General features: G+C 65.0%; 5 protein-coding genes across 10 annotated transcripts; 2 read left to right on the top strand and 3 right to left on the bottom strand.

Annotated features, from left to right (window-relative positions):
- Positions 1–438: 438 nt before the first annotated feature.
- On the bottom strand, positions 439–6438 carry CERS2 (ceramide synthase 2). Its single transcript, XM_080368125.1, has 11 exons — positions 6290–6438; positions 4413–4586; positions 3711–3828; positions 3488–3606; positions 3254–3311; positions 3112–3162; positions 2699–2791; positions 2389–2517; positions 2207–2313; positions 1931–2084; positions 439–1621 (listed from the first exon to the last, which is right to left on the bottom strand). The coding sequence occupies exons 2-11, from the start codon at positions 4583–4585 to the stop codon at positions 1493–1495; spliced, it is 1131 nt and encodes a 376-aa protein (XP_080224251.1). The 5' UTR covers position 4586; positions 6290–6438; the 3' UTR covers positions 439–1492.
- A 635-nt stretch (positions 6439–7073) lies between these two features.
- MINDY1 (MINDY lysine 48 deubiquitinase 1) lies at positions 7074–13016 on the bottom strand. 4 transcript variants are annotated; one of them, XM_080368103.1, is made up of 11 exons: positions 12191–13016; positions 10724–10832; positions 9850–10490; positions 9672–9729; positions 9503–9567; positions 9203–9361; positions 8487–8589; positions 8250–8392; positions 7962–8153; positions 7695–7846; positions 7074–7539 (listed from the first exon to the last, which is right to left on the bottom strand). In XM_080368103.1, exons 3-11 carry the CDS (start codon positions 10360–10362, stop codon positions 7275–7277), a joined length of 1650 nt encoding a protein of 549 aa, XP_080224229.1. In that variant the 5' UTR covers positions 10363–10490; positions 10724–10832; positions 12191–13016; the 3' UTR covers positions 7074–7274. The 4 variants fall into 4 exon arrangements, with proteins under 4 accessions (XP_080224229.1, XP_080224230.1, XP_080224228.1 ...); XM_080368104.1 differs by having other exon boundaries at positions 12202–13016; XM_080368102.1 differs by having other exon boundaries at positions 12230–13016.
- Positions 13017–13240: 224 nt separating this feature from the next.
- On the top strand, positions 13241–16831 carry PRUNE1 (prune exopolyphosphatase 1). The gene is made up of 8 exons (XM_080368117.1): positions 13241–13395; positions 14622–14726; positions 14801–15006; positions 15236–15420; positions 15499–15657; positions 15748–15842; positions 15926–16084; positions 16234–16831. Exons 1-8 carry the CDS (start codon positions 13357–13359, stop codon positions 16552–16554), a joined length of 1269 nt encoding a protein of 422 aa, XP_080224243.1. The 5' UTR covers positions 13241–13356; the 3' UTR covers positions 16555–16831.
- Positions 16812–19889, top strand: BNIPL (BCL2 interacting protein like; the record flags this gene model as incomplete). The annotated part of the gene is given in 15 exon segments (XM_080368110.1): positions 16812–16949; positions 16952–17026; positions 17028–17051; positions 17055–17098; positions 17100–17253; positions 17257–17318; positions 17320–17323; positions 17541–17626; positions 17703–17872; positions 17950–18084; positions 18194–18296; positions 18380–18511; positions 18610–18696; positions 18845–18943; positions 19022–19889. Coding segments are annotated over 15 exon segments (1356 nt in total). The 3' UTR covers positions 19065–19889.
- Positions 19273–24052, bottom strand: CDC42SE1 (CDC42 small effector 1). Of its 3 annotated transcripts, none has more exons than XM_080368136.1 (5): positions 23896–24052; positions 20919–21116; positions 20723–20833; positions 20436–20510; positions 19273–20298 (listed from the first exon to the last, which is right to left on the bottom strand). In XM_080368136.1, exons 2-4 carry the CDS (start codon positions 20970–20972, stop codon positions 20439–20441), a joined length of 237 nt encoding a protein of 78 aa, XP_080224262.1. In that variant the 5' UTR covers positions 20973–21116; positions 23896–24052; the 3' UTR covers positions 19273–20298; positions 20436–20438. The 3 variants fall into 3 exon arrangements, with proteins under 3 accessions (XP_080224262.1, XP_080224263.1, XP_080224264.1); XM_080368137.1 differs by lacking the exon at positions 23896–24052 and adding an exon at positions 22760–22917; XM_080368138.1 differs by lacking the exon at positions 23896–24052 and adding an exon at positions 21624–22207.
- Positions 24053–24792: the final 740 nt, after the last annotated feature.

Genomic DNA, 24792 nt, shown 5'->3' with positions numbered 1-24792 from the left:
CAGGCGCCCAAGACTGACCCCAGCGCCCGCAACGCTGCGCTCACACAAGGGAGTCTTTTTTTTCCATGCTAAATAACCTTTTTTTTAAAAAAAAAAAAACCCAAACAAAACAAAAACAAAACAAAACCTTTCTAGGGCCTCCACGAGCTCCAGTTCCATCCTTAGCGTCCACCTGAATAGCAGCTTTGTCATCCCAGAGGGCGGCCGCTCCTCGGGCCACTGAAGCCCACGCTCCAGACTGGGGTTGAAGACAGAGAGAGCTTTTGGGGAGGGGAAAAAAAAATATATAAAAATATAAAAAAAAAATCCTCAAATCCACCCACTTTTAGCGCTGCCTAAATGAGAGCTCGAGGGGGCTGTGCCAAGGCGATCACCCCCGACCCCCCACGGGGGCCAGAGGGCTGCTGTGGCAGCCAGAGAAGATGCCCAAGCCCTGTATTTTTTTTTTTTAACCGAAGTTTATTAGTTTTTTAACTTTTAATATATTTAACCTTTTATTTAGAAAAAAAAAAACAACCAAAACAAAAAAACAACAAAATACGTTTTGGTCTGGCGTTGGTTAATGGTCCTTTTCCCCCCACCCCTCCGCACTGGGAGGTCTCCCCGCATCCCGGGTGGATGCAGGAGACAGAGCCAAGCCTGGCTCCTTCTGTCTTCCAAATAAATAGAAACCAAAAAAAAAAAAAAAAAAAAAAAAAAAATCAGTTGCAAATTTGTCCTGTAGCCAGGCTGTAGCCAGGGAAGGGACCGGGAGAGGCCACAGAGAGGGAGAGACTCGAAACCCATTTACAGGAGAGAAACGAGGGGATGAAACTGCTCCGAGGCGTGACCAAACCCCGCGGCCCCCCTCCGCCAGCACTTCCACAGTGACATCCCGTGCTTCCACAGTGACATCCCGCACTCCCAAGTGACACTCGGCCACCAAACACCCAGGGCTGGCCCCGCTCCTCCCTCCCAGCGCTCCAGCGGGGATGGAGCTGGGATCGTGCCCGCGCTGCCTCCGCTCTGCTGGGCACTGGGTGGGGAAGGGGCTTTTTCCCCGGTGTTTGAAGAGGCGAGTGCAGGATGCGCTGCCCCCCCCGGCGAGGGGCTGGTGGGGAAACGGGGAACCAGGAGGCTGGAGCCCTGGCGAGGGGCTGGGAAGGAGCCATCCCGGGGGGATGCCAGCGGGACCCATCCTCGCTCCGCCTGTCCCGGGGCACCGCGCTGGATTAAGGCAGCAGGTGAAAGGCAGGAAGGGCACCGAGGGTGAGCGTGAGGTGGGGAAGCAGCGACGCTGCCGTCCCCTCGCAGCCGCAGACCCTCTCCGGAGGAGGCAACGGAGGGGGCTGGGGGCCGAGACGGGCTCTCCGGGGTCCCGGGCAAGAGGATGGAGGGGATGGGGACCTGGGCGCTGCGCGAGGTGGCAGCGGTGGGATTGGGCATCTCACGGGTTTGGCCTCCGGCGGGGCCCCCGGCCGCCCCCGCCAGCGCAGAGACGGGGCGAGGGCGCTCAGTCGGTTTTGCGGTGGTTGTTGTTGAGGACGGGGTGGCCGTTGGAGAGGGGCCCGTTCTTCGCCGCTTCCTCCTCCTCCTCAGAGTTGTCCGTCTCCTCACGGTCGCTCCTCTCGTCCTCCACCACCTGCGGGGGCAGAAGGGAGGGTGGGGGGCTCGGTCAGCGACACCGTTATCCTGCTGTGCCTCAGTTTCCCCCATCGCAACCACCACGGTCTCCTCCCCACCCAGGGCTCTCCGGGACTCAGGAAACCGCGTGCACTCCGGCTTCATGGTCTGGGGGTCTCCCCTGCAACCCCCCCCCCACCTAATCTCACCCCTGGGGTTGACCCCCACCCTCCCTCCACCCTGAGCCGCACCAGCCGGGACCTGATACAGCCCCGATGCCCCTCACGGTGGGCCGGGACCCCCGAGCCGCTCCCCAGCCCCCTCTTACCTTTCCAGTTATAAACTTCTGGGCCATGCGGATGATGAGGTAGGCCCAGAAGATGTGCAGCGACTGCAGCACCACCATCATGAAGTTGAAGAAGTAGTAGCCGAAGAAGGCAGGGTAGAGATCCAGCGGATAAACCACCGTGCAGTGCATGATCCTGCCGGGAGAAGCAGCGCTGTTACGAGCAGGGACCAGCATCCCACCCACCCCCCCCCCGCAGTGGGGCTCCCTGCCCCACGCCTCAGTTTCCCCACCCGTTCACCAGCAACCAGCGCTCACCAAAAGGGCAGGATGACCAGGCGGGTGACGATGAAGACTGCGGCGAAGACGATGAAGATGTTGTTGCAGGTGTTTCTCCAGCCGGCATAGTTAAACATCTTGGCGGACTGTTGGGGGCAGAGGGGGGGTGAGCGGGGGAGGGGGTGCGGGCCGTGGCCGTGGCTGCGGGGAGGGGGTCGTACCTCCAGCAGATAGTCCGACGAGTCGTGCAGGGCCATGATGAGCGTCCCTGCGCGGATGTAGTTGGCGAACCAGGAGAAGCTGATGAGGATGATGGTGGCGACGTGGTGGATGATTTGTTCCTTGAAGTCCTGCGCCCAGGAAAGGGGGAACTGGGGGTTACAGCATCCTGGCTCCGACCCCCAACCCCCGCCACCCCACTCCTCTCCCGCATCCCCCCAGCCCACCGGTCCCTATCACCCACCACGAGGGCAAAGAGAACCCTGCCAAGATGCCCCCTGCCCCCAGAGAGCTCCCCCTGCCACAGCCCACCTTGCGCTTGACGTCGGAGGCGATGCTGAAGAGCAGGGACCAGTAGAAGGAAAGCTCGATCATGTAGTACCAGTACTGGGAGGGCAGCATGCTCTGGAGGCCAGGAGACAGGTTGTGGGGGGATACTCCATGCGCCCCAGTGGGGTTTGATCCCCCTCTGTGGCCACCAGCCAGACCCACGGGTGTCTTGGGGACCCTCCCACACCCCACGGCATGCAACCCCCTGCTCCGTGCACCAGCCAAACTCACAGGGGTGCCAGAGACACCGTGAAACCTGGAGAAACCCCCCCGCAGCCCCCAGAGAAACGCCCCCAGCAACCCCTGGGCCTCTGGCCCCCATCTCCGACTGCCCCAGGCAGCTCCGGGGGCAGAAGGACCGTGGGATGGCGGCTGGGACGGAGTCGGGCGCTCACCTGGATGGGGTATCCCTTCCACACCTCCCGGAGGTCGTAGAACCAGGGTTTCTGCAGGAGGCGGAGGGGAACGAGAGACAGAGAGGGGTTAGAGGGGGCGGAGGGGGCCGGGCATGCACGGAGAGGGGGGATAAATACTTACATCCACTATGACAGCCATGCCAGCAATGAAAGCAATAAGGTAAAACGTGAATCGCCAACTGGAAAAAGGAAGCAGATGGTCCTCAGACGGGCACCGGGGCGAGGGAGGGAGAAGGACGGACCCACCAGCCCCATATTCCCCCCTCCCAGGGCAGCTCCCTACCAAGCAGGTGCCCCCAAAGCCCCCCCCCTCCCCCACCGCAGGGTGACGGTGACATCAGGCGTGGGGTCTCACCTGGCCTCCCTGAACTTTTTGAGCAGACTGGGCCGGTCTTGGTTGCGGCGGCGGCGAAACCAGCGCTCCACCTGCCGCACCGTGCAGCCGCTCTTCTTGGAGAGCATCTCCACGTCGGCCTAGGGGACGGCAGGGACGTTAGTGCCAGGCCGCAGGGCTCCGGCTCTGCCGCTCGCCCCCTCCCGCCATGCTGAGCCCCTTTTGGGGACCCCCTTTCCCTCACCTGCTTGGGGTGTTTGGTGGTGGCGGCGTAAAACTTCTCCAGCACGGCGTTGGGGGTGGCTTTTAACCTGATCTTCTCCTTGACGTTCAGCAGCCCGGCCAGTGGGGTGGCCACGTACCTGGGGAAGGAGTAGGGGGACGTAAGAAGCCCCCAGTCCTGTGTCACCCGGCTGATCAAAGCCACCCAAGGACCTCCAGCTGCTCAGTGCCCCCGTTTCCCCATCCCGCTGCTCCTCCAAGGTGGGTTTTACCACAGGGGGACCTCCCAGACCCTTCAGGGGTGGGGGACTGGCCCGCCACGATGCAGCGGGGCTGTATCCACCCTGGAGAACGGTGCCTCCTCCCTTCTCCCACCATCCCAACAAAGCCCCGTCTGTTCCCGGTCTCCGCTCGCCATTGTTTGCCCAACAAATCGCTCCTTAAACGCCGGGGCCGCGGCCGCCTGCGCTGCGATAAGGGCGGCAGAGGATGCACAAAGCCGGGTTTGTGTGGGGCCGCCAGGGGCAGCCCCCCAGCCCTAAACGGGGTGTGGGGCGAGGGGGGGGGCAGGACCCCCGCAGTGCCACGGTCGCCCCCAGCCGGGCAAGCGCAGGGGGACGCAGCCAGGGGAGCAGCACAGCACGTCCCCAGCCCCACACACAGCCCCCCAGGCGCAGGGGGGGCTGGACCAGGGCAAGCCCCCCACCCCGGGGAAGGGACTCACGTCTCGAAGAGGTGCCGGACGATGAGGAAGAGGAAGGCCAAGGGGAGGGTGATGTAGAGATCCGAGGCTTTGGCGTAGACTCGCCCATCCCGGTCCTCCAGGTCGGCCCAGGTGAGGTTTGCCGGGAGCCAGAGCCGTTCCCACCAGAAGTAGCTGTACAAGGTCTGGAACATGCTGGGGGGAGCAGAGGCGAGGTGAGGGGGGCACCCGGCACCGCCGCTCACATCCCCCCTGCCTGGTGCCCCCCAGCCCACCTCAGCCCCCGGCCCGGCCAGCGGCGGGGGGTCTGCGGCCGGTGAACGCCCCCGGTGCCGCAGGGCGGCGGAGCTGGGCCCCGGCACAGGACTTTGCTCCCGGCGCGGCAGAGGTCACCGGGTGATGATTAACCGGGGCCGGCTCCTGCTCCCAGCCGGCAGGACGGATCCTTGGCACGGCCGGCGGGAAGAACCAGCTTCCCGGTCCCCGGGACTTCCCCGCAGCATCAGCCGGTGACAGACACGACCCCAGGATGAAGCCCCCTGACACGGTTTCTCCCCCGAGCGCCATGTTCGCATCCCGGGGTTGGTCCCCAGCCCGCAGCCCCAGGCCCAGAGGGGAAACTGAGGCACGGAGCCCACCGCCCCCGCCAGGCAGCCGGGCCCAGGCGGCCGCACGGCGCAGGATTAGGGATTTGCCGGCAGCACAATGAGCACCTTTGTGCCCGCGAAAGGCTCCCGGCGGGCACGGCCAGGCAGAGCACGGCCACCGGCACGGCCACCGGCACTGCACGGGGAAGCCACCCACCGCCGTGGGGTCTCTGCATCCCAGCTCTTCCCTCCCCTCCACGCGGGCACCTCCCAGCACCAGGCACGGGCCGGTGCTCCCCTTCCCTGGGCTTGGGGGGTGGGGGGGCTGGGGTCGGGGGTCCCCGAGCAAACCCACGAGGCAGAGCGGGGATCTAAGGAGGGGTGAGGCGGCTTCGCACCGGCCAGGGGAGAAGGGGAACCAGTTTCGCAAGGCAAGGCAGGAGCACGCCCCGATTCCCAGTGAAGCGGAGCACCGTGCCGCGGGCAGGTAACGGGCAGCGCAGGCAGGGGCGGGCAGGGCAGCACTGGGCAGCGCAGGCAGGGCGGGCAGCGCGGGCAGGGCAGCGCAGCAGGACTCGGGGTGAGGCCCCGGCCAGGGCCGGCGGCACCCCCTGCCCGGGGCCACCGGGCCCAGGCGATGCCCCGGGGCCGCCGAGCCCGCGCGGGGAGGGCGCCGCCAGCGTCCCCCCCCCGCCCGGGGCGGTTCTGGGAGCGATCCCGCTGGGAAAGGGGAAAACCCTGGAACGTTCCGGTCACGGGGAGGAAAAAACGGGCCCGGGAACGTGGCTGGGCACCGGGTCACGGCCCGGACCCTGCACCGGGGGCTCGCGGGGGTTCCCCCCGGCTGGGGGCACCGGGGCAGGGCCGGGACAGGCGGGGGCCGCCCGCGGGCACAGCCCAGCCCCGGCGGGGCCGGAGACCAGGCCCGGGCCCTCGCAGCGCCCCGGGGGGCACCGCCCCCCCCGGCCCGGCCCGCTCGGAGGAGCCGGGGGATCCCGGCGCGCCGGGCGGGGACCGAGGCCCGGGGCCGCCGGCGGGCGGCGGCCGGGAAGCACCGGGGGGAACCTCGCCGGGGCCTGGGGCGGGCGGACCCCCCCCCCCCCACAACGCCCCGCTGGGCCCGGGGCTGCCCGCCCCTCACCGGGCCCGCGCCCGCCGCAACGGGGCGGCCCGGGGCACCGGGAACCGGCCCCCGCCCCACCGCGGCCCGGCCACAGCCGCCGCCCCGGCCCAGCCCGACCCTCCCGGAGCGAGGCCGGTCCCGCCGCAGCCCGGAGGCCGCAGCCCTCCCCCCCCCCCGCCCCAACTCACGCGCCGCCGCCCGGAGCCGCCGCCGCCGCCTCGCGCTGCCGCTGGCCCCCCCCGCGCGCCCCGCGCCAGGCAGCGGGCGGGAGTGACGTCACCGCCAACGCCGCGGGCCCGCGGGGAGCGGGGCCTGCCGAGGGGCGGGGCGGGGCGGCGCGGCGCGCCAGGCCAGAGCAATCCACCGCCGGCACCGCGAGCGGCGGGCCGCGCCCGCTACACGTACGCCCTGCGCGTAGCCCTGTACGCCCCTATATGTCCCCTGTCCGTACCCCTGTGCAGGACCCATCCCCGTCCCTATACACCCCACACACATACCCCTGTGTATGCCCTTCGCCCATCCCGATACATGCCCATATGCTCTCTATACATACCCATGTGCGTGCCTTATGCCCACCCCACACGGCCCCCGTATGCACCCCATGCATACTCTACACGCACCCTATTCATCCCCATATGCACCTCGCTACATCTCCTATGCACCCCCATACCTCCTGCACACACACCCCTATATGCCCCCTATAGTCACGCCCATGCACGCCCTATACCCACCCCTGTGCACCCCTATACACCTCCTATACGTCCCCTGTAACTCCCCCACCCCACACACACCCCCGGCAGCGCTACCGGTGCGCGGCGACCCCTGCCGGCCGCGCCGCGCCACCGCACCCCACGGGGGGCCCCGAGCCCGCGTGTCCGTGGGGCGCGGAGGGTCCCCTCACCCCAAACCCCCGACCCCGCGTGTCCGTGGGGCACGGAGGCCCCGCTGGTGTCAGACAGCCGGACCCCTGAGCACGGGGACAAGTCCTTTATTTGCCAAGGGCTAAGGCCACGTTTTGGACATGGGGGTGCGTGTCCCCCCTCGACGCATGTCCCCCCAGCGTCTCGGAGCAGGGACTCTCCCTGAGTGGGACCCCCCGGGTGGGACCCCCCGTGTTAAGGCCACTTGGAAAGGTTTGGGTGGTCCCGGCAGTAGGTAAGGATGGACACCCCCTCACCTGTGTCCCCCACTCCTGTTCCCAGGGACCCCCACGGGGTCTCCCTGGAAGACAGAGGAGCACAGGGAGTCGGGGTGCTGCGGGCGTGGGGACCCCACCACATGCCCCAGCCTGGCCAGGAGCCGGGGGGGCCATGGCAGGAATGGGGCAGGGGCCCCCCAGGGGGCCGGGCCCAGGGCGCTATAAGAGGGTGCAGTCCAAGTCAGGCTTCTGCCGCTGCCTCCGCTCTCCAGCCGCCCGGCCACCCGGCTGCGCGCGACCCTGCGGGCACAAGAAGGGGGCTGGCGAGGGGGAGGAACCCCCCATCATTCCAGGGGGACGCTGCCACCCTCCCCGGGACCGGCCGGGGGGCAGAGCAGGGGGATGAGGGGGTGAGAAGCACCCGCGCCCCACACTGCAGTCCCGTGAGGGAGCACCTGGTTACCTGCGCCGGGACCTGCTGCTGCCGCTGCTGCTGCTGCTGCTGCTGATACTCCTCCTGCTGCAGCTGGCGAGCGAGCTCCAGGTCACTGAGCGCAGAGGGGTCCTGTCCCTGCTGTTGCTGCAGCGACAGGGCGATCATGTAATCCTGGGGGGGCGCAGAAAGAGAGCGGGGGCTCAGCACAGTGGCCCAAACCCTGCAGCGATCCCCCGGAGCCGAGATGAGACTCACGTGTCCCCTGCTGCCAGCAGGTGTCCACTACCTGGTCCACTTGTCTCTGCTGGAGCCGGTGGTCAAGGGGGGCCGCAGCAGCCCCCTCCTTGCCCGGAGCGTGGCTGAGGTGAAAATCGGTGTCGCAGAAGCAGCTGTCTCCATCCACGTTGTGGAGGCTCTCCCAGACCACCCCCTCCTCCTGCAGGAAGCCCTGGTCTGTCACCAGCAGGTAAAGGTGGCCCTGGAGAGAGGGGAGAGGGGGGGAGTCAGCCCCTACCAGCACTGGGGAGGGGGGCTGCCGGCTTGAAAGAAGCCGGGGAAGGGGCCGGAGCCGCACCTTGTGCTTGATCATGGTGCTGAAGTGGTTATTGCGGAAGAAGGCGCTGAGCTCGCCCTCCCTGACAGCGGCCGTGAGCTCGCACAGCCCGTGGTAGGTCAGCTGGGAGGCCGTGGACTCCAGGAACTGCTCAGCCACCAGCCCTGGGGTGAGAGCGGGGTGGGAGCAGGGCCGGGGTGTCGAGGCCCCCCCCAGGGACCCCGGGGAGCGGGCGGCTGGGTGGTGGGGGGCCGGTACCTTCACTGACCAGGCTGGAGTCGCTGGCCTGTTTGCAGGTGATGATCTTCTCCACCAGCTGGTTGTAGCTGAGCTTGCCCACGGCGCGCACCACCTCTGGGCTCTGCGGGGAGATGCTGGGGGGTGAGCACTGGGTCTGGGGGGACCTGCCCTACCCCTCACCCACCACCCAGGGCGAGAGGAGGATGCCCTGAACCTTCTCCAAGCAACGCTCCGTCACAGGGATGTCCAAGAAGCTGAGCTGGTGGCTTCCACTGTGGGGATGGACCCACCAGAGAAGGGGCTGGGCTGGAAGGGACCCTCACAGAGCATCCAGCCCAACCTCCCACCCGCGCCACGGGCAGGGACATTCCTCTAGCTCGGCGTGCTCAGAGCCTCTGCACTCCTCCATGATGGGGCACCCGCAGCTTCTCTGGGCAACCCCTGCCAGTGCCTCACTGCCCTCGTCATTAATTTCTTCTTCACGTCCCATCTAAACCTACCCTCTTCCAGTTTAAAACCATTGTCCCGTCATGGTAAAAAGCCTCTCTCCATCTTTCCTATAACCCTTCTTACATATTGAGGGCTCTTCTTGGTCACCTTCTCCAGGATAAACAACCCCAAGACTCATCTTCTCGAAGATGAACCCCAGCTCTTCATGAAAGAGGTGCTGCAGCCCTTGGATGACCCCCAGCCGCCCCTGGACCGACGGTGGGACAGCCGTGGGGCCAGCTCACCTGGGGGTCCACCAGCCAGCCGTGGTAGAGCGGGACATTGAGGAGGTCGAAGACAATGCACTCGGGCGTGTACTCAAAGTCCGAGACACCCGTGAACCGCACGTTGACATCCAGCCCCGTCGAGAGCTTGGGGAGGACTGTCATGGTGTCGTTGATGTTCTGGGGGGGGGGGCAGAAAGAAGGGGGGCTTGCTCGGGAAGCTGGGTGGCACCCCAATCCTTGCAGCCCAAGGCCACCAGTGCTCCATGAGATGGAGGGGATCGATTTTTGGGCTGGGTGACACGCGGCCTCGCTCCTCACCTGCTGGAAGTTGAGCTGCAGCCCCTCCGACGGCTCCCGGGGTTGCGTGGACAAGATGCAATCCCCTGCAAGGCAGCGCGGTCAGCTCCCAGCGAGCCGGTTAACCGCGGCACGCTGCCATCCCGGCAGCGGGGCAAGGGTGACGGGTCCCAGGGAGCTCCCTGCTCACCCAGATGTGCCATCAGCTCCTCGGCCGTGATCACCTCCTTCTGCGGGGGCAGCTTCACCTGGAAGCATGAGACACGTTGGGGACTGGCCCCCGGCTCCTTCTCCTGACGGTCCAGGGGGAGCCGACCGCGATCCCGCCTCACCAGCCCCCCCAGACCCGCCCCCTGCAGCCCACTTGCCTTCCACTGCAGGAAGAGGATGTTCATGATGGCCAGGAGCGGGCAGGGCCCATTCTCGCTCTGCGTGATGATGGGCGTCTGCTCGCCTTTCCAGGTGATCCACTTCACACAATAAAAATCTGCCTCTGCTTCCCGACTGGGGGTCTGGATTCGGGGGGGCTCAGCTGGTAACCCCACCGCCCCGGCGCTCGGGCTGGGCATGGGGGCACCTGGCAGGGACCCCCTGCCCTCAGCAGGCTGTTTGCCCTCAGCGGGCTGCTTCTCCTCAGCATCTTCCTGCAGATGCTCATTGGAGGGGAGATGTGGGGCACCGCTCGGCTGCCCCATGCCAGGGAGGGAAGGCACGGCCACTTCCCCACCCTGCAGCACGGTGACTTGCCCGTCCAGTGCTGGGCTCTCCCGAGCACCAGCCAGCATTTCTTCCCTAGTGGGGGTCTCCTCGGGGGGCTGGCAGGTCTCTTCGCCGCTGGAAGGGGCTGGGAGCACCCCTTCCTGCTCAGGCGGCTGCTCCATGGGAGCAGGCGGTAGTGGGACCCTCACCGTGGCGTCCTGCCTCAAGTGGGTCTGGCTCAGGCCCCTGGGAACGCTCCGGGTCTGTCCAGGATCAGCTGCATCCCAAACCTCTCCCTTAGAAGGTAAAACTTGGGTATTTCAAGAAAAAAAATATCTGTGTTAGTCCAATTTGTTTACCAGCTATGGCTCATTTAGCTTAGAATTTTTTTCCCCCATCCCTTTACATTCACTTAAATAATGAAAAATAAAACGTTGGCTGTTGAAACCTCTAAATCGCTGTTAAAAAAATTAATGCCGTGGATGTGTGCGGATTTTATCTGCCTCCCGTTTCCAAAGAAAGAGGGGAAAATCCCAAACCTACCTGGGAAGAACTGAGGGGTTCGGATGGAGCCAAAGCGGCGTGGGGGAAAGGTTAGAGTTCTGTGCTCCCGCCAGGGTTTTCCTGCAAACACAGCTCGGCGAAGATGCTCCTGCAAGAGATTTGGACAATTTGGCTTTTAAATAGTCACCAGAACTGGAAAATTTGGCCTTGAAATACTCAAAGAGATTTGGGAAATTGGGCTTTTAAACACTCCGTGCAGGCAGGAGCACAGCTGCTCTGGCTTCAACTTGGTTTTCTGTCCTGTCCCTCACTGGTCCCCCTGCCAAAGCACTGCCCGGCATGTCCCACCACGGCACGTCCCCCCATGCCAGCTCACTGGGACCCCCTTAGCCCCTAACCCTCCTGCGCCTGGCGCAGGCTGCGCTCCCGGCCACAGTCAGGGACCCGCTCTGTGAAGCCCCCCTGTATTCCCAAGGGAGCCGGGGATGCTCAGAGAGGGACAGAGGCAACAACAGTGACAAAAGAGTGATGGAAATGCCCGGGCAGGGTGGAAACAGGGGGGAAAAGGGGCTTCTGGGGGGCAGTAGTGACAGCCCAAGAGAAAATCCAGGGGTCAGTGACCTCTGAGCTGTTCCCAACTCTTTTAGGGCCAGAGCGGAGGGGTCCTGGGGGAAAGAAAAGGAGGGGGACGGTGCCTGATGGCAACCATATTATTACTATTGTTTCGTTGTTTTGTTGTTATTAGATTAGTGCAGACATAAATAAATATTCTCGAGAAACAGGTATCTAGGTAAATGAATAGTATTAGTAAATAAATAAACAATATTCTCGATAAACAGGTAGATAGATAACCAATATTCTTAATAAATAAATCCATAAATACATAAGCCAAACAATCCCTAGAAATAAATAACGTGGAAATAAATAAATAATCTTTATAGATATATAGGTAAGTAAGTAAGTAGTGCTATTAACTAAACTAATAAACAATTTTGATAGATATGTAGATGATAAATAAATAGTCTTAATAACTAAACACACACATATGTACATGTTCTTTAAAAATCAATAAAATTAAATTAAATATGCTTTTAAAGAAAAGGAATAGCGAGAGGCTCTGCGTGGGCACAGAGGAGCGAGCACCCCCTCCCCAGCCCGCTGCCCAGCTGGGTTGGTGTCCGGCGAGGCACCGGGAGCTGGAAAAACCGGCTGGGGGCAGCTGGCACAGCCCTGGCCGACGGGCACCAGGGTGGGACGGGGCCGGCAAGAGCCCCGGGAGCCGCCCTGCCTCAGTTTCCCCACCCAGTAGCATCGGCAGCCCGAGCATCAGCAGCTGGGCTGAGGGTCACCCCAGACCCCCTCAACCCACCTCCGCTGCCCCCGAAACGCCACCGTCGCTCCCACAGCCCCGGTGTCGCCCGTGTCCTGTGCCTGGCCCAGCACCGGGGCAGAGGGGTCACCCAACTCCCAGCCCCACGCCACACCGCAGCCCCCAGCCGCGCTTACTCCACAGCCACCTTGCTGCTGTCGCTTCCCCACTCCCACCTTCTTTTCCTCTTTTTTCCTTCTTTTTTCTCCTTTTTTCCTTCTTTATTCCTTTTTTCGTTTTTCCTTTTTCCCTCCTGTCTCCTTTTTTTCCTCTTTTTTCCTTTTTTCTTTTTTCCCTTCTTTCTCCTTTAGTCCTTTTTTCCTTTTTCCTTGTTTTCCTCCTTTTTCCTTCTTCTTTCCTCCTTTTTTTCTCCTTTTCCCCCTTCTTTCTCCTTCTTTAGTCCTTTTCACCACCTTTTCCCTCCTTCTTCCTCCTTTATCCCTTCTTTACTCCTCCTTTTCCCCTTCTTTTTGCCTTTTTTCCTCCTTTTTTCCTCCTTTCCCCGTCTTCCCCGGCCGAGCGCAGGCCTGCTTTCCACTGCTAAGCTGCACGCTCTGGCTCTCCGCCGGGAAGGCGGGGATTTACAGTGGCTGACGAGGAGGAGGAGGAGGAGGAGGAGGAAGGCAGCCAGGAGGGGTGGAGAGAGCAGGCAGCTGCCTGCAACCCGCCCCGTCACCAGCTCACCAGCTCCCTCCTGCACACCGAGCCGCCGTCGGGGCGAGGCCTGGGTGCTGGCTGACACTGAAAACCACCAGTTTCCTGGGGTTTTAACCCGTTTCGCAGGCCTGGCACTGGGCTGAGGGGAGGGCCCCCCCCCGCCCCCCCCCAGTTTCTCCCACCGACAGATCCTTGTCTCGCACACGGGCCTAGGGCTCGCCCCACACCACTAGGCCGCGGCCACTACTCTGAGGGGGGGGTGATGCCACCTGGGGGTGTAATACAGTCGCGGGGGGGGTCACAGCCCACCTGGGGGTGCCTGAGGGTGGGTTGAGGTGCCAGGGGGGTTCGGGGGGGTGTTAAGGCGGATTGGGGTGCTGGGAGAGTTGGGAGGAGGGTTGAGGGGTGTCGCCCCCACCCCGCCGTTACCCCGAGAGCCCCCTCAGCGCCCGCGAAGGCTGCCTGGAAGGGGGCAGGGACAGCGACGGGGGGCGTAGCCCCCGCCTCTGCCCCCGCCCCTTTCCCGGCAGCCCTCGCGGGAGGCCACACCCCCGCCGCCAAGGCCTGAGGAGAGTCGGGGTGGGCTGGGCCGTACTGGGTTATACTGGGCCGGACTGGGCGGGTTGGGGCGTGGATCGCCGCCGTTATGGAGCGGTTCGTGGAGGGGAACCGGGCAGCTCTGCAGGTAGCGGGGATGGAGTGGGGGAGGGCGCTGGGGGAGACGGGGGGGAGGACGACACTGGGTGCCCAGGAAAGCGGGAGGTCTGGGGTGTAGGAGGCCTGGGGGCCCAGGGTGTTGGGGTGCGGGGGGACTGGTGTGCAGGGGGGACTGGGAGAGCAAGGTGGGCAGGAGACTGGGTGCCCAGGAAAGCAAGGTGCAGGGGGCTTGGGGGGAGCAGGGTGCAGGGGCTTGGATTCATGGAGCCTGGATGCTCAGGAAAGTGGGGTGCCCAGTGGAAGTGGGGTGCAGGGGGACTGCGTGCCCAGGAAAGCAGGGTGCGTGGGGACTGCATGCCCAGGGGAGCAGCGTGCGCAGGGTCAAGGCCCCTGAGTGGGGTGCATCCATCTTCCCTGGAGAGAGGGGCTGGTTGCATGCTGCCCCTCAGCCCCACAGTCAGGGGGGCTCCCCAGCACCCCCTACCCCACCCCTGCAGCCTTGTCCCCTGTCTTGCAGCACAGGGTGCAGGTCCCCTGTTAATTAACGGGGTTAATGCTGCAGGCAGCACTCAGTTGTTTACTTCCTTGGCTTGTACCAAATAAATGAGCGAAACTGGGTTATGGTATGAAATACTTGTCACCAAAAAAGGGCCTGGAGACAGGGCAGCTCCCTCGAGCATGACAGGACAGGCGCCAGAATCTGGGGACAGGGAATTTGTGGGGTGACATGGGTGACATTGTTTTCTTGCTGCTGCAGGCAAGAAAACAAAAAAGGGGTGAAATGTCGCATTTTGAGGGCCAGCCAGCCCCAAACTCACCATCTCTGGAAAAGCCACCTTGGTCTGGGATTAAAATACCAAAGGCTCCCAGGGCTGCAATGTTGTCCCCAGATTGGGAAGGTCCCCGTCCCCGCTGCCACAGTCGCTCGTGGCCGGGCTGGGCTTTGCTGCTCTCGCCGAGGCCACGATGCACCTGGTTTCACACACGCGCCCCCAAAATGTGGGGCTTTCATGCCAGAAATGGATCCCAGCCAAGTCTGGTCCCAAGGGTGCCGGGCTATGTGGTCAGGGATGCCGTCAGCCTGTCCGCTGCTGGCAGCAGCTGGGAGATGGGTACTGGTGGGTGGCAGCTGTGGGTGACGTCTGCGACGAGTGGCTCCAGGGATGCTGGCGGGGAAGGGGAAGGGACCAACCTGGGAGTCTTTGGAGGATGGGGATGCGTTGCTGCCGTGCCTGATGCCTCCTGCCCTGGCAGGAGCATGTCCGGCGTCACCAGGAGATTCATGTGGTGATGGGCAATGAGGCCTGTGACTTGGACTCCACTGTCTCGGCCCTGGCCCTGGCTTATTTCCTGGCAAAGGTGAGGCTTGCCCACTGGCTCGGGGACAGATGGTGGCTTGGGGGATGCCTCACCGGGTGTCATCCCCGCCACAGACCTCCCCAGCTCCCAAAGCCACCTTCATCCCAGTGCTGAACATCCCTCGTGCCGACTTCGCCCTCCGGACGGAGACAACGTTCCTGCTGCGGGAGCAGGGCATCCCCGCCACCTCCCTCATCTTTCGGGATGAGATCGACCTGGGGGGGCTGCACCGCGCCGGGCTGCTCTCCCTGACGCTGGTCGATCACCACGTCCTGCCCGGGTGAGCCGGGGCAGGGGGACGCAGGGACAGCCAGGGCCACCCACCCAAAGCCTTGCTTTTTCCTCGCTTGCTTTTGGCCCAGGGTGGGTAAAACCTTCCCCTTTCTGGGGTGTTTTTAGGGTAGGAGGAGAGGAACAAAGGGGGTTTCCAGGTTCTGCTGGGGGTGACGCCTCACAGCTACACAGCAGGGCCATGCTGGGGGTCTCACCCTGCCTGTCTCGCCCACTAGCACCGATGCAGCCTTGGAAGAGGCTGTGGTGGAGGTTCTTGATCACCGGCCGTTGGAACGGGACCGAGCTCCTGGCTGCCAGGTGACAGCAGAGCTGGTGGGCTCCTGTGCCACGCTGGTGACGGAGCGGATTGCCCAAGGTCCCCCGGGTGTGCTGGACAGAACCACGGCCACACTGCTGCACGGTGAGGACGGGCCCTCACTGAGCCCTGTCCGAGGGGGATGGTGATGACTGATGGCCCCCGATTGTCCCCCCGCCACAGGTACCATCCTCCTGGACTGCATCAACCTGAGCCCGGCTGCCGGCAAGGTGACGCCCAGGGACGTGGCGTGTGTCTCCCTGCTTGAGGCGAGGTTCCCCGAGCTGCCCCCCCGCGACACCATCTTTGAAGCCTTGCAGGCAGCCAAGTTTGATGTCTCAGGTCCGTGTGCTGGGGTGGTGGCACCCACGGTGTGGCTGGGAGCGGGTACTGGTCCCCGGGGCTCACGCTTGGCCCCTCTTTGCCTCCCAGGGCTGACGACAGAGCAGATGCTGCGGAAGGACCTCAAAGTCCTCGTCGGCGACGAGCTGGCCCTCGCCATCAGTGCCATCTATGTGGACCTGGAGGTGAGGCTCGGCACGGGGGGAACTGAGGTGGGGAGTGGCACAATGGGGACACCAGCATGATGCCAGTGTCTCTCCCCCTTCAGACCTTCCTACGCCGGCCCAGCTTGCTGCAGGACCTGGATGCTTTCTGCCAGGCTCAGGGCTATGCGGGGCTGGTGGCCATGACAATCTCTTATAACGAGCGCAACGAGCCCTCCCGGCAGCTCGCCGTCTACAGCCAGCATGAGACACTCCGCAGCACGGTGAGGGGTGTGCCCAGGCACCCCCGTCCCTCAGCACGGGGGTCTGGGGTAGCAGCCAGGCAGTTCGTGGCTGCAGTTTGCCCCAAAAGCCCCCCAGAGATCTTGGGGGGTGCTAGGGGGTCCCAGCCGCGGTGCTCCCTCCTTTGCAGGTGTGCCGGGCGCTGGAGGAGGCGACGATGCCATCCCTGTACCTCCAGCCCCTCCTGAGCCCCTGGTCCTGCCTGGGCACCTACACCCAGGGCAATGCTTTGGCGTCACGGAAGAAGGTCCTGCCCATCCTGCGGGCAGCCCTGGGGGGGCCAGGCGTTACTGGGGGTCCGGAGGAAGAGGTGGTCCCGCCACCCACCCCAATGAACAGCCTGGTGGAAGAATGTCCGCTGGCCCAGGCCGTGCCCCCGCTCTGCCCCCAGGATGTCCTGGAGCGGGTCAGCCGCATTGCCGCTGGGCAGCCGCCCGGCTCCCCAAAATAAAAGTGGGTGACCAGAGACTTCTGGGGTCCGTATGAGGAGGTGGGGTCCCTGGGCAGGTCCTGGCAGGGTGCCCAGGCACCAGGGGTTGCAGCCGCCTTCAGTACAACTCACCTGCCTTCGTTAGAGGTCAGCTCCCGGATGGAGGGAGGCCCTCGTTATTTGTCGCCCCCCCCACCCCCGCTGGGGTTTGGTCCCCCAGGGTGGGTTTTTGGGGACCCCGTGGGCAGCAGGGCCAGGGCAGCGCTTGCACCCACTTCATGAAGGCATTGGGGGGGGGGGTTAACGAGTTCTTGTTCTTCCTCCCTCGAGGGGATGTGGGGGGCCCCGGCTGGTGGGTCCAGACACGCAGCTGGCCCAGAACTGTCACCCACAGACTCAGAGGATTAAATTTCCATTTTTTTCTTCCACTTTTGGCTCTTGGCTCTTCTTCCATGACAGGTCTGGCATCGTCCCACTCACCCCAGGGTGCCTGGCATGGCCCACACCCTCCCAGGGGGTGAACCGTCTCTTTTCCTGGGGTGCAGACCCCCCTGCCAATATCCCCTCTGGATCAGAGGAGCATTTTGGGGCGGGGGGGGGGGGGGGGGGGGGGGCTCGGTGTGGCCGAACCCCCAAATCCAGCTCAGCCAGGAGGAAACCGGTTGTGCCACCACGAGCTGTGGCCTCTGCCGGCTGCGAATGCGGCCAAACCAGTTTGGATGAGCCACCAGTGCCGTCACCGGAGCCCTTCATCGGTGGGGAGCCACAGGGGGAGAGAGGCTCCCCAGAGGTGAGCAGCCCCGGTGCCAGGAGTCTCTGAGGACTCGTAGAGGGTTGAGTGGGGCCATGATGGGGTTCCCTGCAGAGCGTCTGGGCCATCTCCTTGCAGCGGGGTGTGCCGTTTGCTTTCAGTTTGCAAACAGGGCAGGACAGGTTGGAAATGGGGGCAGTTCGGTGGGGGGAACCCCTCGGGGGCTGGTCCCCACGGGGCTGGCGTCTCTCTGCAGGTGATGGCAACAAGGATGGCCACCGTGATGGCCACCGGGGATGGCCTGGACTTGAGCGAGGAGTGGCAGGATGAAGACTTCCCTGGGTAAGGGAGTGATGGGAGCGGCACCCCCAAACCTGCTCCCCAGCCCGGGGTCCCGCTGACCCCCTGTCCCTGCCAGGCCCCTGCCGGAGGAGTGCTTGGGGGCCGGGAGTGCCCCACGGCGCATGCGGAGGCGGCTGCCGGCGCTGGAGCGGACCGAGAGCACCGATCGCTCACCCAACGCCAGCATCGACCTCGACCTGGATGCGCTAGAGACACCCACAGGCAGCGACGGCTTCGAGTGGGAGGGTGAGACCCGGCCGGGGTGGGGGCACGGGGACCCTCGGTGCCTCGCCGCCGGTGCCGTGCTAACCGGCTGCCTGCAGAGGAGCTGCCGCACGCCTGGGCCTTCGCCGAGGGGGCTGGCAGCCGGTGGGAGCCGGACACAGAGGACGAGCAGCCGGAGGAGAGCGTAGATCTGAGCGCGGTGGAGCCCTACAGCCGAGTCCTCTCCCACGGGGGTAACACGGGGCCGGGTGCCCGGGGTGGGACTCCTGGGTCCCCTCCCTGAGCACGCGGGGTCTGGGGGGGACGGCAGGCGCTGGCTGTGCCACCCTCCACTCTGGCCAGGGTACGACAGTGAGGGCTTCGGCGCCATCCTGCTCTTCGCCGCCTGCCACCTCCCAGATAGCAGCGTCCCCCGGTACAGCTACGTGATGGAGAACCTGCTCAGGTGGGGTCCCGGGGGGACGGGATCCTTCCCATATGCCCTATGCCTCAGTTTCCCCAAGCCGATGGGTTGCACCACCCCTCCAGGTACATCATGGGCACCCTGGAGAGGACGGTGGCCGACCGCTACATCCTGGTGTGCCTGAGCGGGGCGGCAGCACGGGGACAGATCCCCTCCTTCAGCTGGATGAAGCGGTGCTACCGAGCGATGGATCGGCGGTGAGCGTGCAAGGGCTCCCAGTGAGCGTGCCGGAGCGGGGGTGGCAGCGAGCGTGCCGGGATGGCGGCGAGCCCTGGAGCATCCCCATCCTTCCCAGGCTCCGGAAGAGTCTCCAGGCTGTGATCATCGTCCACCCCACCTGGTACATCAAGGCGCTTGTGACGCTTTTCCAGCCCTTTCTCAGGTAGGGCTGCTTGCACCCACGTGTGCAAGGCCTTGCACGAGGACCTTCGCCTCCTCACCGGTGCCTCCTGTGCCAGCTCCTGGTGAACCAGCCCCATCACACAAGGGTGTAACGAGCTGGGGGGCCTCGGCGCCCCCATCTCCCCCAGCCCCACCTTCAGCGGCAAGGTCCAGTTTGCTGCCAGCCTGCGGGAGCTCTCCCGGCTTGTCCCCTTGGAGCCGGCACACATCCCCGAGCCCGTCCGGCGGTGAGCCCCCTCCCCAGGGCTGGGGTTTAAGGGGGATGCATGCATTGCCTCCTACCAATGCTCTTCTCTCCCCCGCAGGTTAGAGCCGGGTTGGGATGGCAGCCGGGCTGCGACGCGGTGATGGGGACGCGCAGGGACGCACAGCGGTGGGATGGGGGGCTCTTGGCAGACCCGACACCGTCCCTGACCACCCACGGGTGAATAAAGGACATGGATGGGAGCACGGTGCCCAGTGTGGGCGGTGGGTCTCGGCTCTTCTTGGCAAATCTGGCAGTACCAGTAGCAGAGGAGGGAGGCAAGGAGCCGCGGGCAGCTCACAGACACACTCCTCGGGCCAGCACAAGGGTTTTATTTCAAGGTTGGGTTGTTTTTCCCAGGGGAGGGAAAACCGAATCAAGCATCGGCACTGGCTTACCAAGGCCAAGCGCACCGTGGGGCTGGAAAAGCACAGCTCCACACAGGAGCATCCCAGCGTGGCATGGAGCATGGCGAGGAGGAAAGCCTCTGCCGCCTGGCCGTGATGCCTGGCACGTGCTATTTAATATTTAATCCCGGCGCTATTTAAACTATATACACCCGCGCCTGAATTCGGGAGCCCGAGTCCCTTCTTGGGTCGGGCCCCGTCCTGCCTCGGCCGGTGCTGGTGAAACGCTGGTGGCGATCCCGGGTGGAGGTGACCCCACCACAGTCCTGCCTCCGAGGTGGTGGAGGCTGCCTAGTTGGTTTTTTTGAGCTTTTAAAAAAAAAAAAAAAAGAAAGAAAAAAAAAATCCTAAAAAAAGAAGGAAGGTGGCAGTTTACCGGCGGTGGAAATGCCAGCTGGAGGCACCGTGGGCTTGGTGGTGGTGTTGGCACTCAGCCGCTGCCAGTGAGATACCGAAGCGTTGGGCTTTAATCCCAGTTTTGCTCTTCCACGCCTTCCCGGGAGGACACCAAATCAGCCTCCGCACCAGGACAGGCCCCAGTCCCCTGGGAAAACCAAGGCACCGTGGCCCAGTGCCAAGAGGGGCCCGTGGGAGACGCTGGTGTGGAGAAAGGGAAAAGGAGGAGGATTTGGCACATCTTGGCTGCGCCCGGCAGCTCCTGGCACGCTTTGTGAGGGCAGCTGCGTCTTTTCGGCTGAGATGCTGGTCGGGTGCGAGGTGGGGGCTGCTGTCCCTGCTCCCTCCCCGCGTCACCAACCCGATGCCTCCGGGAAGGAGGGATTTGCTGGGGGGAGGGGTGACAACCAAAAGCCACCGGGAGCCGGGCGAGGATTGCTCTGCATAAATTACCGCGGGGTTAAAGCGCTCGAGGTCGGCTTCTCCTCCGGTTGGGAATCAGGCAGTTCAAATTTGGGCTGAAAAAGCCAGGAATCTGCAAAGTCCAAGAGGCTGGGTTACAAAACCGCACAAGCAGGGTCTCCTTTTGGGTGTGTTATTAGCGGTGGTGCCTTGGAGGGGGGCAGCGGGTGCTCGGGGCTGCCACAGCTGCCCGCGTGGCAGGGTACTCACAGTCTACAAGACCCGGGAGTTGCTCCACTGTCGCTCCCGTCCACCCTTGGACCTCATCTCCTGGACGGCGCCAGTCTGCGGGGAAGGCGCAGAGATGTGGCATCACCACCATGAGACCCACCACCCCCCTGTGCCATCCCATCACCCAAACATCAGGCTGCGTCACGCCAACCATGACACCCAGCATCAACACCCACCACCCAACCGTGACACCCAGCACCCCAACAGTGACACCCATCACCCAACCATGAGACCCACCCCCCAAACCGTGCGCGTGGGTAGGGTACCATGGGCAGGCCTTCGCCTGCGGCCATGTCACCAGAGCCAATGTGCGTCAGGTGGACGAAGTTCATGGGCTCCCCGATCATGGAGCGGTCGATCCGTCTCCTCCTCTTCTTCTGCAAGCAGATGAAGGCCATCAGTCCCTGCTGAGCCCGGGACCCCAACCCCCGCCCCTGAACCAGCCAGGCTGAAGCTACTCACCGGCTGTGGCTTCTCTACGACACAGCAGCCCAGCTTGTGCCAGAAGTCACTCATATTCACGGCGGCCAGCTTCCCTCCGTGCCAGGCTGGCTGCCGGTGGGGGGCCGCACCGGTGCAGAGACCCCCGTGCAGGGTCACTCCATGGGGACAGGTGGGGGGACCTGATCAGGGTGGCACGGCGTGGAGAGGAGCAGCCAGCTGCAGGTGTGAAGGGAGGGGTGATGCCTGCAGTTCTAACTCCCCAAATCAACACCAAATCCATTTCCTATCGACCGAGCGGAGCCAGGGACCCCTGGCATCGCTCAGCCACCCAGAAGAATTGTCCCCGTGACCAGGGCAGGATCCGGTCCTGGCCCCAGTGCAGGACACGGCTGAGGGATGCTGCGGCAGGATGGGGGGGGGAACGGAGGCAGCCATAGCAAATCCCAACTCCCTGAGCCAGGCGGCTATAAATATCCCGGTCTTTCCGAAAAGGGGCCGGAGGTTGAGCTCTTCCGCTCCGGCTCAAAAAGCAGATGGGGGGGGGGGAAATAAACAGGGGCTCTGCCTGGCTGGTGGGACTGTACCCCAAACACCCACGGCCCCAGCTGGGGTAGCCAAGGCAGGTATGGAAAGGGGGATTCACCCCCAAAATGGGTGCTCCCCACCCCAAGGAGAGACAACTTTTACGCTGCAAAAGCACCCGGCGGCACGCACAAAACTCACCCGCCCACGAAGAGCTGTGGCCTGAGCACAAGCTTATATCAGCCGCCAGAGAGTCCCCACGCCAGTGTGGGGGGCAGCTAGCAGCTGTGCCGAGACAAGGCCAAGTTTTGCCGGAGCTCGGCCGCAGTGGCAGATGGGCGCCAGACCCCACCGCGCTGGCAAACAGGAAAAGTCCCTTCCTCTGCCCCTGCACCGGTGACACCGGATGGGTCCAAAGTCCGCGGCAGCCGGCCGGCGCTTCCTGCCCGCAGCGGGGAGGAGCAGGGCCCGTGGCCGTGACTGCTCGGTGTCGGGGCCAGCAGACCCCAAAATGCAGTGCTAAGCCCCCCTTTGGGTGCCTAGGGATGCTCCGTCCCTGCGGGATTGCATCACCTCGGCGCTGTCCCCATTCACAGCCTTGGCAGGGCCAGCGGGCAGGATGCGGCCTCAGGGTGACCTGGCTGCTCCCCCGAACGACCCCACGGCCGCGCAGCACCTGCAGCCCATCCCCTTGGCGTCAGGACACCGAGGGGGAGCGGGTGCCTGGCTTTGCCCACTCCCCCGCCAGCCTGGGGCCCAGCCTGGAGGCCAAGGAACGACGGAAGGAGCCCCCACCAGAGCCCCCTGTGCCCCTCACCCTGGCGCCTGGGCCCTGGCCCACAGCCCCCCCTGCCACAAGTGCAGCTGCTGAGAACGGGCAGGTTGTGACACGTCTGGGGTGGCGTAAACCGGGGCCGTGCCCACGCCAGACCCGCGCACCAGCACCCCCCAGCACCCCCTGCCAAACTTGGCCTCTCCCCCTGGCTGTGGACGGACGGACAGACGGAGCGGGGCGGGGGGGCTGCCTTTTCTTTCTAGCCCCATTTCCTTAGGAAATGAGGCTGCCGGAGCCGGCCCCCGCCATAACACCCCAGCTCGCTGTCGGATCCGGCAGTGCAGCGGAAAGGCCTTCGGGGTGGGGGGGTACCCCCCAAATTCAGCATCGCAAACAGTCCCCAGGGCACTGGAAGAGCCTCTGCAGGGAGCCCCCCAGGAGCAGGCTCAGCCTCATACAAGCCATCAGTGAACCCCCGTACAAACCCCGAGGGGTTCAAGCTGCTGCAACTCCCCACTTGGACCCCTCCTCCCTGCCCCCAAACCCATCCCCCAGCACCCACCAGGCCTCACGTCCCCGTGCCCAGTGAAGGGTGACGGCTGGGGCCAGATCCGGCCGCTCTCCCGGCTCCGGGTGGTTGTCGGTGGCGGGTCCTGCAGGCCGCAGCCGCCCCAGCTCCCCCCAGCTGGGGGTCTCACGTGCCCCCCTCCCCGTTTGCCCACCCCTGCGCTGAGTTGTGTCCGGTCTCAGCCCACCTGGGTGATGGGGCCTGGCCCTTCAGTGGCCCCCGGGGAGGGCGGCTCATGGGCCCGTGCCGGCATGCACAAAATGACTTCCCTGTTGGGAAACCACCGCTCGGCAGCTCTGCGTCACCGGCGGGGGACCGGGGAGAGGGGGGAGGCTGTTCAGTGGGGCGGGGGGTTGCACTGCAGGCCTCCAGCACCGGGGGTCACCCACCCCAAGGGTGCCCACTGGGGTCCCCCCAAGCTCAGAGGGAGGGCAGTGTGCGGGAACGGGGCCGTGCTGGACAAGAGACCTGGGACACCCCCCGGCTGCAGGCCCAGGACCCCCAGGATGGGGTGCCAAAGTGGAGGAGAACCCCCTTTTGCGTGGGATGGTCATGGCTGCCAGCCTGAGAGCACTGGGTGCCAGCAAGGGTGGGGGTCCTGTGGGGCTCGGTAGGGCTGGGAGGCGGCAGAAGGGCTGGAGGCCCTGGGGGTCACTCTAAGGCTGGGGGGTCCCGGCTGGGCTGGAGGTCCCAGAAGGGCTGGGGACCTCAAGGGTCCTGGTAGGGTTCGGGGGTCCTAGTGGGGCTGGGGGGGTCCCGGTGGGGCTGGGGACCCCTGAGGTCCCAGCAGGGCTGGGGGGTGCCAGTAGGGCTGGGGGGTGCCAGTGGGGCTTGGAAACCCGGGGGTCCTGGTAAGGCGGGGAGGCGTCCCGATAGGACTGGGGGTCCCGGTAGGGCTGGGGGGTCCGGACAGCGTCGGGGAGTCCAGACAGGGCTGGGGGGTCCGGACAAGGCCGGGGGTCCCGGCAGGATTCCCCGGTCCGACCCGAGGGCTGCAAGGTGGGGGTCCTCCCGCCGCCCCCTGCCCGTCCCGCTGCGCTGCCCGCCTTCCCACGGCGCGATCGGGGGCCCTTCCGCGGGGTCGCACGCCTCGGGGGGGCCGCTCCCGCTCCCGGTGGCGGCCTCATTACCTGCCCCGGCGCAGGGTGCGGGGTCCCGGTGCAGGTCCCGGTGCCGGTGCCCAGCTCGCAGCGGCCAGGCGTGGCCCGGCGGGTGCGGGACGCGGCGCTCCCCCGCCGCCCGGCTCGGCTCGGCCCGGCCCGGCCCGGAGCACAGCTCCTACCCTGGCCGCCGCCGGCATTGCAGCGGCCGCCGCCGGGCCGGGAGGGGCCGGCGGGGCCGGGGGTCCCCGGGGCCCCGGTGGGGATGGGGGTCCTGGGGTCCCGGTTGGGCTGGGGGCCCCCGAGGTCCCAGAAGGGCTGGGGGGGCCTGTTAGGGATGGGGGTCCTGGCAGGGCTGAGGGTCCTGGCAGGGCAGGGGGTCCCAGGGGTCCTGGCAGGGCAGGGGGTCCCCACCAGGGCTCTGTTACGCCCCCGTTGCTCCGGAGCCTTACTCCCACTTGTTCCGCGGATGTGCCAGAGCCCTTGGGGGACCAAAGCGCCCAAACGGGTGGGAACCCCTGGGCCACCCCGCAGCCAGCGTCGAGCAGCGTTACACCACTGCCAGCTCAGGGCCCTTCCGCTTGCACAATGCCTACTGCCGTGCCACCGCCACCCGTCACGGTCCTGCCACTGCCATGCCACCCACCATGGTCCTGCCACCACCGCTGCCTGCCACTGCCACCCGTCAAGGTCCTGCCACCACTGCCCACCACAGTCCAGCCACCACCACCGCTGCCTGCCATGGCCCTGCCACTGCTACCGCTCATGGCCCTGCCACCGCCACCGCTGCCTGCCACAGTCCTGCCACTGCCATGGCTGCTGGCGAAATCCCGCAGCCCCAGCCACCGGCCAAGCCGGACTGGGACCCTCGGGGTGTCCCCAGCCCACCTGGAGGGACCCACACAGGGGACACTCCTGGGTGAGCCC

This window comes from Falco punctatus (assembly GCF_963210335.1).
Source record: "Falco punctatus genome assembly, chromosome: 18".
Taxonomy (NCBI): domain Eukaryota; kingdom Metazoa; phylum Chordata; class Aves; order Falconiformes; family Falconidae; genus Falco; species Falco punctatus.
The sequence above is the reverse complement of the archived record's forward strand: the minus strand, read 5'-3'. Positions and strand labels throughout refer to the sequence as shown.